The sequence below is a fragment of the Cebus imitator genome, unplaced genomic scaffold (genome assembly GCF_001604975.1).
Source record: "Cebus imitator isolate Cc_AM_T3 unplaced genomic scaffold, Cebus_imitator-1.0 Scaffold384, whole genome shotgun sequence".
In the NCBI taxonomy this organism is placed as follows: Eukaryota; Metazoa; Chordata; class Mammalia; order Primates; family Cebidae; genus Cebus; species Cebus imitator.
In genome coordinates, this window is record NW_016107699.1 from 959,368 (window position 1) to 972,263 (window position 12,896).

At 47.9% G+C, this 12,896-nt stretch overlaps 1 protein-coding gene across 7 annotated transcripts in view; it reads right to left on the bottom strand.

Moving 5' to 3' along the window:
• Window positions 1-12,896, bottom strand: part of CARS1 (cysteinyl-tRNA synthetase 1) — a 55,818-nt gene that overhangs the window by 21,159 nt on the left and 21,763 nt on the right. For all 7 annotated transcript variants that reach the window (XM_037731114.1, XM_017507737.2, XM_037731117.1 and 4 more), the window contains 3 exons: window positions 1,816-1,956; window positions 1,532-1,620; window positions 115-236 (listed from right to left, as the gene is read on the bottom strand). In XM_037731114.1, coding sequence (XP_037587042.1) covers window positions 115-236; window positions 1,532-1,620; window positions 1,816-1,956 — 352 coding nt within the window. The remainder of the gene's footprint in view (window positions 1-114; window positions 237-1,531; window positions 1,621-1,815; window positions 1,957-12,896) is intronic.

The following is a 12,896-nucleotide window of genomic DNA, read 5'->3' on the forward strand; positions in this document are numbered from 1 at the left end:
CAAGAGTCTGAGGGGTGAGCTCCTCAGAGCACGCGCCGCAGCCACGCAGGGTGAACACCACCCAGGCTGTGCCAGGACGGGGAGCCCACAGCGCTCTCAGGCCTGCCTCCTCACCTTCCCCTTCCTGAAGCGCTTTCTGATCTCCAACGGCCTCGGGCACCAGCTTCCCATAGGAATGCTTCTCGCTAGAAGCGAACTTCACTGTATCAAAGTAGACAGACCCATTGGAGACATAGCTGGAAAACAAAAAAGGAATTGAGTAGGGTCTAACAGACCCAAAAGCATTTCAGCAGGATGACCCATTGGAGACATAGCTGGAAAACAGAAAAGGAATCGAGCAGGGGGAATCTAACAGACCCAAAGGCATTTCAGCAGGATACCAGCAGCAAAATAAAGCAGGGCTAAGAAACCGTGAAATCTGTGGCCTGTCTACTCTCTGTGGTGGACACTGAAAACTGCATCAGCTAGTTTGGACTGAGTGGGACACAAGGGCCCATCCCACTGCCCTCGCGGCTCACCCCTCTGCCTGGATCCTGTGGCCATGCAGCTCCCGCCCTGCCTTGCTCCGGGGCTGCTGCAGTCTTCATCCTTGTGTGGCATGCCTTGCCTGTCCCTGAACGGCCACACACTACCCCAGCAGCTTAGCCCAACTGAGGCTCTCGGCTTCCAAGAAGCACTCCAGACGACTCCAGTCTGGAATGAGCTGTCCTCTCTGAGCTTAGGCTTGCCCGTGCCTCTCAGCTTGGCACATGCTCTTCTGCTGCCCCACAGTGGTTTGTGTTCAGTGGGGAGAGAAGCAGCGTTACTGCTCCTGGCACTGCCACAACCTCTCCTTTCTCTTTCATCCAGCCTGTGTGGCTCCTGCCTGACTCAGGTGGGGAGGGAAGCAACCCGAGGCTAGACACAGGGACCCCTGATGGGCCCTGCAGAGTGGGCCTCCGGGAGCAGGGCACGGCACAGTGCTGAATGCGACAGACAGATAACCAGGTTCCTGTCTGCATTCCCATTTGTTGGCCATTTCTGAAAATGCTTACTTTGGAGATTGAGACAATACAGCCAGGGAAGTGTGTGATAGACTCGCCGACAAAAAGTCAATAGAATCACAGCCAAGCAATAGACGCTGATGAAACGCACCCTCCCTCGGGCTATGACACCAGGACTGGCACTCTCAACAGTCCATGCCACAGCGCTGATGTCTGTGAAGGCCCAGCCGCATGCACACTCACCACCATGCAGCTCTGCGGCCCAAGGACCGACGGTCTGAGCGTCCAAACTTCCCAGCAGACTTTGGGTTAGGTTCTCACCATGGCCCCCAGGGCAGGGCAGACCCATGCTCCTCAGCCCCTGGGCGGGGCCCCGAGTGGCAGGAGGAAGTCTGCTGGGACTTCTGGCTAGGTGGCCCTGGAACACCTGCTCCCCTGCTTCTTGGGGCAACCCCAGAACACCAACTCCCTGCTTCCCAAACTCAGACTCAGAGCTGGGAGCACCTCCCTGTGCAATGCTCTGCAGCCCTGGGGGGCCCTGTGCTTACCCGTAACCATTGTCCACAATCTTCTGGACAAAGTCCACGATCTCCGGCACATACTCACTAACCCGGGTTAAGACATCTGGAGGGAGCACCTGTGCGAGACAAGAGAAAACCACGCGCTCCGTGAAAATGTCACCAATTCATAAAACCAAAGCCCATCTTATGTCCCTCAGCTCCAGTTCCATGTTGGCTTGGCCACTTCACTGAGCTGGCTTTATCAAAGCAGGAGTTTAGAAATCAGGACCCTTGGCGCAAGAGAGCCAGCACAAGACAGTTGTGACACTCACGTTCAGAGCTTCCATGTCTCTGTGGAACTCCCCCTCCCAGAACTTGGGCAGTTCGGAGAAGATGGAGTTGTCAGTCACGTCCCTGCCGAGTGTAGAATCCAGCCAGTCGGAGAGCAAATCCTTGGCCTCTTCGAGCAACGCCTGAAGAGAAAGAAACAAAGCTCCAGGAGTAGGCCGCACACCTCACACGAGCACACCTCGTGCAGCCGGAGTGAGCCGTCAGAGCCCTGAATTCAAAGATGCTGGCCTTGACCTGTGACGAGTCACCGTCTCCCAGGGAGACAGTGATGCTTACACAACTGGCTCAGCTGGGACGAATACAAGGCTCCACAAACCAGCGGGTCTCACATGAACGCAGAGGAGCAGAGCCGAGGGGACCGAGGGTGCAGAGGCACAACGAGGTGGAGGGCCAGGGTGCGCCTGGGAAGCGCGTGCAGCCTACCTGGGCCCTGCAGGGAAGGGTCATGGGCAGAGGCTGGGCAGGAGCGCACAGCGAGTCACCTACAGCACGACCACTCGGTGCGTTCAAAACATTCATGATGGAGATGGCCAGAGATTAGAAGAGACAGGCAGGGCCCTGGTCCTGGAGGTCTCAAAGGACCCATCTCCCTGATGCCACTGACTGCAGATGCCCCCCGCCACTTCCCACACCATGGAATGGGAGGAAAAACCAATCCCGGCACAACGTGGCATCTGTGTAATCCAGGTCCTGAGCACACGCACTCTAGGTATGAGACATGTCCCGACTGCACTCGTGTCTGCCCTCCACCTACCTGAGAGGAACCCAGAGCTGTCAACGCCCTGACCAGGACCTAGCATGGGGTGCGGCACCAAGCAGCTGGTCTGTGGCCGCCCATGGGAATGCGACACAAAGAACCGAGGACGGAGAGAAAAAGTGTAGGAAAATGGCCTGGCAGACAGCGAGGACACAGGGTGGATGGAGAAGCCACAGCACAGACACAGAAGGGGCACAGGGCCCACGTGGCCAGGTTCTTGATGCAGTCCCTGCCTACAGCTCCTGAATCAAACGGATGTGTTAATATATTGCAGGCTTGCAAGTGGCCAGGCACAGCTGCAGGAATGGACACACCCTCGCTTTCACGGCGGGGCACTCAGGGGGTAGACAAGCACCAAAGCAGGGCATGTGCTCTGGGGAGCAAAGGCTGCCAAGCCCAGAAAGCAAATGGTGGGCCCACCCCAAGTATAGGGAGACATGTACATCCCGGACCTCAGGGTCACCAAGGTCATGACCCAGCAAGAACTGACATCCTAATTGAGGTCACCAAATGCCAAAGAACATAAGCAACTGTGAATGGGAGTCCGCAGAAACGACAGATGGACACTTCAGACGCAAGAGTTACAGATACATAGTAGAATCCACATGCTTAAAGAAATAAAGATGGGCTGGGCACGGTGGCTCAAGCCTGTAATCCCAGCACTCTGGGAGGCTGAGACAGGCGGATCACCTGAGGTCGGGAGTTCAAGACCAGCCTGACCAACATGGAGAAACCCCATCGTTACTAAAAATACAAAATTAGCAGGGCATGGCAGCACATGCCTGTAATCCCAGCTACTCTCGAGGCTGAGGCAGAAGAATCGCTTGAACCCAGGAGGCGGAGGTTGCGGTGAGTTCAGATCGCACCATTGCACTCCAGCCTGGGCAACAAGAGTGAAACTTTGTCTCAAACAAATAAAAAATAATAAACATATAAATAAATAGACTCACAGATGATAAGCAGTAGCAAGCAGGAAGAGGCCAGCAAAACGGCCCAGGCACATCTGAAAACAGAAGCAAATGGAATCTTCAGAGATGAACTCTATTAACAGGCAAAACAGTCTTACCTATCCTGCGGAGTGACTGTTCCACTCCCTGCCTGAAGGGAGTACTTGTGACTAGGAAGACGGAACTCAAGAAGTCATCCGAAATGAAAGAGAGACAAGAAGGAAAATACGAAAGACAGCTGAGGAGACACAGAAGGATGAGATGAAATGTCGAGACTCACGTCTCACCGGCATCCCCGGGGAGGAGAGAGGGAGTGGAGTAGAGGTGATGCTTGAAGACACATCTGAGAATTTCTCAAAACCCATCCAACAGTCCAGACCCAGGAAGCACACAAAATATCCAACAGGGCAAGTAAAAACAAATCTCTTATATTGTTTTAGTGAAAGAGCAGAAAACTGAAAATAGAATATTCTTTTTTTTTTTTTTTTTTTTTTTGAGACGGAGTTTCGCTCTTGTTACCCAGGCTGGAGTGCAATGACGCGATCTCGGCTCACCGCAACCTCCGCCTCCTGGGTTCAGGCAATTCTCCTGCCTCAGCCTCCTGAGTAGCTGGGATTACAGGCACGTGCCACCATGCCCAGCTAATTTTTTGTAGTTTTTTAGTAGAGACGGGGTTTCACCATGTTGACCAGGATGGTCTCGATCTCTTGACCTCGTGATCCACCCGCCTCGGCCTCCCAAAGTGCTGGGATTACAGGCTTGAGCCACCGCGCCCGGCCCCAGAATATTCTTATAAGGAGCCTGATAGAAAAGACATATTTACCAATCAAAGATAAGTGATTTGGAGGGCAGCCAATGATTTCAACAACAGCCAACAAGGGAAGCCAGAAGACAGCAACCACCTTGAACAAATGGAAATGTACACACTTCCAGACAAGACAAAAGCTGCTTCCCACCAACATCTCCAAGACAAGGTTTCTAAAACTTGCCTGATGACAGGACAGGAACACTCAGTGTTGCTGGTTAAGCAAACAGATTAACAATTAAAATGTATAAACCAAAATGATACAGACTTCTGCTTTGCAGTTTCACATAAGTAAGGAGCTTGGAAGTTGCCACTCTACCTAACAATAGGTAAAAAGCTGAACAAACTGAAAAAAACAACTCTTCTTAGATCTGTAAGAGCAGTAAGGTCACAGGGCAAACCACTGCCCACCAAACTGGGGAGACCAACAGGCGAACAGAGCATCGCAACTTACCAGAGCAGAGACTCATGAGCTGAAAACTCTGTGGGAACCAGTGTCGGGAGGAAAACCAGGAATGTAACTGACAGATTGGAGCAGGCAAGGCTGACAGTTAAAAACTCCAGGGACCCAAGTCATAAGGGACCCCACACTTTCGTGTTTTTTTTTTTTTTTTTTTTTTTTTTTTTTTTTGTTTTTTTTTTTTTTTTTTTTTTTTACCTCCAAATTCCTGGCTTAATAAGGACTTATTTGGCACAAGAAAAGAAAACACAGGTTGAGCATCCTTAATCTGAAAATCTAAAATACTCCAAAATCTGAAATTTTTTGAGTGCTGACATGATGCTCACTGGAACATTTCCAATGTTTGGATTAGGGGTGCTCGGTTGGTTAAGTATAACGCAAAGATTCCGGAAGGAGGGGAGGGAGAAGGAAAAAAATGCAGATTCCAGAGGGAGGGGAGGGGGGAAGAAAAAAATGCGGAGATTTCAAAACGTGAAATCCAAAACACCTCTGGTCCCAAGCATTTCAGATAACACGCACTCAACCTGTAAAATGTTTACTGATTGGGAAGGAAGAAGCAAAACTGTCTTTGTTCACAGATGACATGATTGTCTATGCAGAAAATCTGAAAGAACTGACAAAAAAAACATCCTGGACCCAATAGCTATTATATCAAGGTTGAAGGATACAAGATTAACAGACAAGTCAATCAATTTCCGATACACCAGCAAATGAACAAGTGGAATTTGAAATTAGAAACACACTATCACTTACATTTGCAACTCTAAAATGAAATATGTATAAATCTAACAAAATATGCACAAGATCTACATGAGAAAAACTCTAAAACTCTAAGGAAAAAATCAAAAAGAACTAAAAAATGGAGGGATATTCTAGGTTCATAAATAGGAAGACTCCGTATTTTAAGATTTCAGTTCTTCCCAACTTGATCTATAGAGTTAATGCAATCAAAATCCCAGTAAGTTATTTTGTGGGTATCGACAAGCTGATTCCAAAGTTTATATGAAGAGGCAAAAGACCCAGAATAGCAGCCGGGCATGGTGGCTCACACCTGAATCCCAGCACTTTGGGAGACTGAGGCAGGGGTTCAAGACCAGCCTGGGCAACAAAGTGAGACCCCCATCTCTATAAAAGTTCAAAAAATTAGCAGGCATGGTGTTGTGTGCCTATAGACCCAGCTATACAGGAGGTTTCAGCAGAAGGATCACTTGAGCCCAGAGGTCAAGGCTGCAGGGAGCCATGTTCATGCCACTGCACTCCTGCCTGGGTGACAGAGTGAGACTTCATTTCAAAACAAAAGACACAAAAAAACAAAACAAGCCAGGTGTGGTGGCTCACACCTACAATCCCAGCACTTTGAGGGGGGTGGCCAAAGCAGGAGGATTGCTTGAGGCCAGGAGTTTAACACCAACCTGGCCAACATGGAAAAATCTCTACTAAAAATACAAAAATTAGTCAGGCATAGTGGTGTGTGCCTGTAATCCCAGCTACTTGGGAGGTTGAGGCAGGAGGATTGCTTGAACCTGGGAGGCGGAGGTTGCAGTGAACTGGGTTCGTGCCACTGCACTCCAGCCTGGGTGGACAGAGCAAGACTCAAAAAAAATAGAAACAAAAACAAAAAGACCCAGAATAGCCAACATTATACTGAAGGAGAACAAAGTTGGGGGACTAACATTGCCCAACTTCAAGATTTATTATAAAGCTACAGTAATCGAGACAGTATGACATTGGCAAAAGAAGAGACAAACAGATCAATGGAGCAGAATAGAGTCCAGAAATAGACCATATAAATACAGTCAACTGATTTTTGACAAAGGAGCAAAGGTACTCTAATGGAAAAAAAAAAAAAAAAAAAAAAAAACAGTCTCTTAGACGAATGGTACTGGAACAACTGGACACCCATGTGTAAAAACAAACAATCTACAGAGAGACCTTCCGTCCTTCACATTAACTCCAAAAGGACCACAGACCGAAGTGCAAAGCATCAAACTACAAAACTCACAGAAGACAACGCAGGAGAAAATCCAGATGGCCCAGATGCAGTAACGAATTTTAGATACGACACCAAAGGCACAATCCATGAAATAAAGTATTACTTAAGTGGACTTCATTAAAATTAAACATTTCTGCTCTGTGAAAGACATTGTCAAGGGGATAAAAAGGCAAGCCACAAATTGGGAGAAAATGTTTGCAAAAGACATCTGAAAAGGACTGTCATGCAAAATATACAAAGAACTCTTAAAACTCAACAATAAGAAAACAACCTGGAGCCAGGTGCAGTGACTCACGCCTGTCATCCCAGCACTGTGGGAGGCCGAGGTGGGTGGATCACCTGAGGTCAGGAGTTTGAGACCAGCCTGACCAACATGGTGAAACCTGGTCTCTACTAAAAATACAAAAATGAGCCAGGGGTGGTGGCGCATGCCTGTAATCCCAGCTGCTTGGGAGGATGAGGCAGGAGAATCACTTGGAGGTTGCAGTGATCACACCAAGATCACACCACTGCACTCCAGCCTGGGCAACAGAGTGAGACTCCAGAAGAAAAGAAAGGAAAGGAAAAGAAAAGAAAAGAAGGAAAGGAAAGGAAGAGAAAAGAAGAGAGAGAACGTGGTTAAAAAACAGGACAAAGACTCTTACAGACACCTCATCAAAGAAGATCTACGGAAAGCAAGCACAGGAAAAGATGCCCTACATTATGTCATCAGAGACATGCACATCAAAATGACATCTCACTACACGCCTATTAAATGGTCGAAATCTGGATCACGAATAGCAAATGATGGCAAGTGTGTGGAACAACAAGAATTCTCATTCATGGATTTGGGCAATACGAATGGTGCAGGCACTTAGGAAGGAAGAGCTTGGTGGCTTCTGCAAATCGTACTCCTTGGTGTTTACCCAAAGGAGCTGAAAACTCAAATCTGCACATGATGTTTACAGTAGCTTTATTATAATTGCTGAAACTTGGAAGCAGTTGAGATGTCCTTCAGCAGGTAAATGGATAAACCATGGTACATCCAGACAATGAAACATGGAATGTTACTCAGCGCTGGAAAGAAATGCGCTACCAGGCAGGGCAAGGGTGGCTCACGCCTGTAATCCCAGCACTTTGGGAGGCTAAGGTGGGTCGCTCTCTTGAGGTCAGGAGTTCGAGACCTGCCTGGCCAACATGGTGAAACCCCATCTCTAATAAAAAATATAAAAATTAGCTGGGCTTGGCCACAGGCACCTATAATCCCAGCTACTCAGGAGGCTGAGGTAGCAGAACTGCTTGAACCCAGGAGGTGGAGGTTGCAGAGTGAGACTCTGTCTCAAAAAAAAAAAAAAAAAAACCCATGTTGTTGTAAAGAATTTTTATTGACATCGAAAAAAAAAAAAAAAAAAAGAAAAGAAAAGAAAAAAATGCACTATCAAGCCATGAAATGATATGGAGGAAACTTAAATGCATATGACTAAGTGAAAGAAGCTGTGACATCACATAACAATATATATCTTGGTCTTGGCTTCTGGTTCTTGATACTGATATAATAAGGCCTTTGTAATTTCCTGGGGGACAGGAATGTCTCTTGTTCTAATGAGGTGACTCTTGGTGGGCTTCTGGATAACCTCAGAGTGGGGCTGGTTACCAAGAGAACCAACCCTGCGATTAGAGGGGTGAACTTTTAGCCCCAGCCCTCGACCTGGGGAGCAGGCAGAAGGTCAAGCTGTACCCACAGCCAATGGTTTAATCAATCATGGCTTTGTAATGGAGCCTCCAGAAAATCCCAAAAGTTCAGAGCACGTCTCAGTTGCTGCGCTGTGGTGGTGCCTGCAGGGTGGCCACAGAGGGCACGGGAGCTCCGCGCCCCTTCCCACATGCCTTGCCCTGGGCATCCCTCCATTTGCTGTTCATCTGGGTCCTTTGTGATGTTCTTTATTAATAAACTGGTAAATATAAGTATTTCCCTGAGTTCTGCAAGCCACTCTAGCAAATTAACTAAACCTGAAGAGGGGTTCACAGGAACCCCTGATTTATAACTGGCAGGTCAGAAGTACAGGTAACAAACTACTACTTTCTTTTAACTTTGAGACAGAGTCTCAACCTGTTGTCCACGCTGGAGTGTAATGGCACAATCTCGGCTCACTGCAACCTCTGCCTCCCGGTTCAGTCGATTCTCCCGACTCAGCCTCCCAAGTAGCTGGGATTACAGGCGCACACCACAACCCCTGACTAATTTTTTGTATCTTTAGCAGAGACAGGGTTTCACCATGTTGGCCAGGCTGGTCTCGAACTCCTGACCTCATGATCTGCCCGCCTTGGCCTCCCAAAGTGCTGGGATTATAGGCGTGAGCCACCACGCCAAGCCACAAACTACTACTTTCAATTGGCATCTGAATTGGGGACAGTCTTATGGGACTGAGCTTTCAATCTTTGGGATCTGACACTGTCTTCTGGCAGACTGTGTTGTAAATGCATTAAATTATAGGACACCGAGCTGATGTCTGCTAGAAAACTGATTGGTTGTTGGGGCAGGGGTGGGTTGGGTGAGGGAGAAATCTCTACACATTTTGGTGATCAGAGGTGAGGCATTCTGTTTTGAAAATGAAAATATGGAAAAAAAAGATTTCCCCCTATCTCAAACAGAAGCCAATCTGAAATGGCTACACACTGTCGGATTCCAAGTATGTGACATTCTGGAAAAGGCAAGACTATGGAGACAGTAAAAAGACCAGTTGTTGACGGAAGTTGGGGTGGGAAGGGAGGGGTAAACAGCTGGAGCACAGGGGATGTTCAGGGCAATGGAACTATTCTGTGTGATACTGTAATGGTGGATACAAGGTAGTATTTGTGCAGACCCACAAGCTTCTGAGAGCGAACCCTAATGTAAACCAGGGACTCAGGGTAAGGATGTGTCAGTGCAGGTTCGCTGACTGTAATAAATGTACCCTATGGTGGGTGTGGATACTAGGGAGGTGATGGTGAGGTGGGTGACGGTGAGGTGGCAGGGGATACATACATAGCCTCTCAATTCCGATGTGAATCGGAATCTGCTCTAAAAAAGTGCGTTTTGTTTTGTTGTTGTTTTTAAAGCGAAAAAATAAGGAGAACCAGACAAATTCAACATCAGAGGGGGAGTTTTGTTTCGGTTTGTGTTTTTGTTTTTTTTAAGAAACTGTATGAATAGGCTACGCCAGCAGGAAGAATTAGCAAAGACACACAAAATATTAACAACGCAGCCAACAGGTTCAGCCAACTGGACGGCCTGTGGAACTGTCACTAGGTGATTAGATAATACAACACCTTCTCAAGCCCAAGAGAACATTCAGAAACCAGCACACACAGGGGCCGCAACACAAGTCTCCGTCCGCAGCTCCAGCACGGGGCAGACCACACTCTCTGACCACTGGGTAATTAAGTTAGGAGGGATTAATGTGAAAACATACCATCTATTTGGAAATTTAAGACTTCTAGGTAATTCTAGATAATTAACTTTTAGATAATTACTTCTAGATAATTCCTGGGCTAAAGAAAAAAACAAAATTGGATATTAGAAGTTGTTCACAAGTGAATGGTATCAAATTCTGCAGCAAAAACAACAGTCAGAGGAAAATTTATAGACGTAAATTCTTAAATCAGAAAATGAGCTGGACTGCTAAGTGAGACAAAAACAGAAAAAAATCCAAAGAAAAAAGAAGAAATAAAGAATGGGCAAAAGCTGATAAAACATAAAGACTAGAGAGGCTCAACACAGCCATACTGGACATGAGATGGTTCTTAAGCACAGTGTGTAAAATCCCAATGGTCTCTGACATGGAACTTGACAAGCTGAGGCTTCAAAACACACCTAACAACAAAACCAAGACGGGACCTCTCACCCATCAGATACCCCTGGAGACAGCATGATACTCCTGGAGGACTGGACAATTTTTATAATTTTTTTTTAAATTTTAAATTCTTAGATTTTTTGTAGAGATACAGTCTTACTATGTTGTCCTGGCTGATCTCAAACTCCGGGCTCAAGGGATCCTTTTGCCTTGGCCTCCCAAGGTGCTATGATTGCAGGCATGAGCCACTGCACCTGGCCTGGGCTGGACAATTTGACCAACAGAACAGAACTGAGAGACACAAACACATAGAGACCCAACATGTCACGGAGATGGATTAGTGTCTTAGTCTGTTTTCTGTTGCCCAGGCTGGAGTGCAGCGATGCTATCTTGGCTCACTGCAACCTTCCGCCTCCTGGGTTCAAGCCATTCTCCTGCCTCAGCCTCCAGAATAGCTGGGATTACAGGATGAACTACTACGATGGCTAATCTTTATATTTTTTAGTGATGGGGTTTCGCCATGTTGCCAGGCTGGTCTGAAACCCCTGGCCTCAGGTGATCTGCCCACCTCAGCCTCCCAAAGTGCTAGGATTACAGGGGTGAGCCACCACACCTGGCCAAGACTAGGTAATTTTTTTTTTTTTTTAAATTTATTTCTTACAATTCTGTAGGCTGGGAAGTTCAAAGTCAAGGGGCCATATCTGTTCTAGGCCTTCTTGCTGGTGGGGACTTTCTGCAGAGTCCCAAGGTGGCACAGAGCATCACATGGTTGGGGGGGCTCATGAGGACCAAACTGGCTTTCATAACAGCCCCACTCTCAAGATAACTACCCCACTTCTGTGATAACCCATTAATCCATTAACCCACGTATCTCTGAATGGATGAATCTGTTCAGGAGGGCAGAGCTCTCACGGCCCAATCACCTCTAAAAGGCCTTACCTCTTAATACTGTTACACTAGAGATTCAGTTTCGGCATGAGTTTTGGAGGGGACAGTCACATCATAGCAATTAGTATCAGAAGACATAAGAATGCTACAAAACGGTAAGAAAAAGACCAATAACCCCATGGGAAACGGGGAGAGATGGGGCACAGAATCACAGCTGGAAGCAAACTCGTGACAAGACGCTCAGTCTCAGGAGACGGTGGAAAAAGAGGCATTCAAACCACAGCAATCAGGACTTGGCATTCATTTGAATGACGAAAGGGAAGAATCTGACAAATACGGGCATATGTGCAAATAAACAGCACCCTGGAAATGTGGTAGAGGAAGAAGGAAATCGCACAGACATTTCTTCCCTCCGTCAGGAGCCAGGGTCTCTCTGCTGCACAGGCTGGAGTGCAGTGGTGCGATCATGGCTCACTGCAGCTCAAACTCCTGGGCTCCTGCTATTGTCTCACCTCAGCCTCCCGAGTAGCTGGAACCACCAGCATGCGTCACCGTGCTTGGCTAATTTTTAAAACTTTTTGTAGAAATAGAGTCTCACTATGTTGCCTAGGCTGGTCTGGAACTCCTGGGCTCAAGTGATCCTCCTGCCCTGGCCTCCCAAAGTGCTGGGATTACAGGTGTGAGCCACCGTGGCTGACCATCCAACACTGCTGATATGGTTACTATGCAGGTAAAAGTGAGCCTAGCAGGCCTGTGTGTGCCACCTGAGAAAGGCCTGCCTGCAGAGCTGGCCACTGGCTGGCATCTGGGAGCTGAAATGTCCCCTATGCTAAGAGGCTGGGACACCCAGCTCTGTGGCAGCAGCTCCCACAGGCTGTTGAACAAACACTGTGGCTTCTGCAGGTGGAACCCCAGCTTTCCTTCTGGGGAGTCAGGAATTGGGACACGTGCCAGGCAGAGGGTGCCTACGTGACGGGCTTCCCTAGGGAGGAACATGTCACACATGTGGCTGTATTTTTTCCTGAAGGGGGAAAGCGTGCACTGTGTCCTCATGGGAAGGAGGGAGGACGCTGCAGCAGCCTGCCCGCAGATGAATGAAGACTCCGCCTGAGCCTATGCTCCTCCACTGTATCACTATTATAAACCTTAGATGAGGCCAGTCACGATGGCTCATGCTTGTAATTCCAGCACTTTGGGAGGCTGAGGCAGGCGGATCACCTGAGGTCAGGAGTTCGAGACCAGCCTGGCTAGCACGGTAAAACCGTTTCTACTAAAAATACAAAAAATTAGCCAGGTGTGGTGGCATGCACCTGTAATACCTGTAATCCCAGCTACTTGGGAGGCTGAGACAGGAGAACCGCTTGAACCCTGGAGGCAGAGGTTGTAGTGAGCCGAGATCG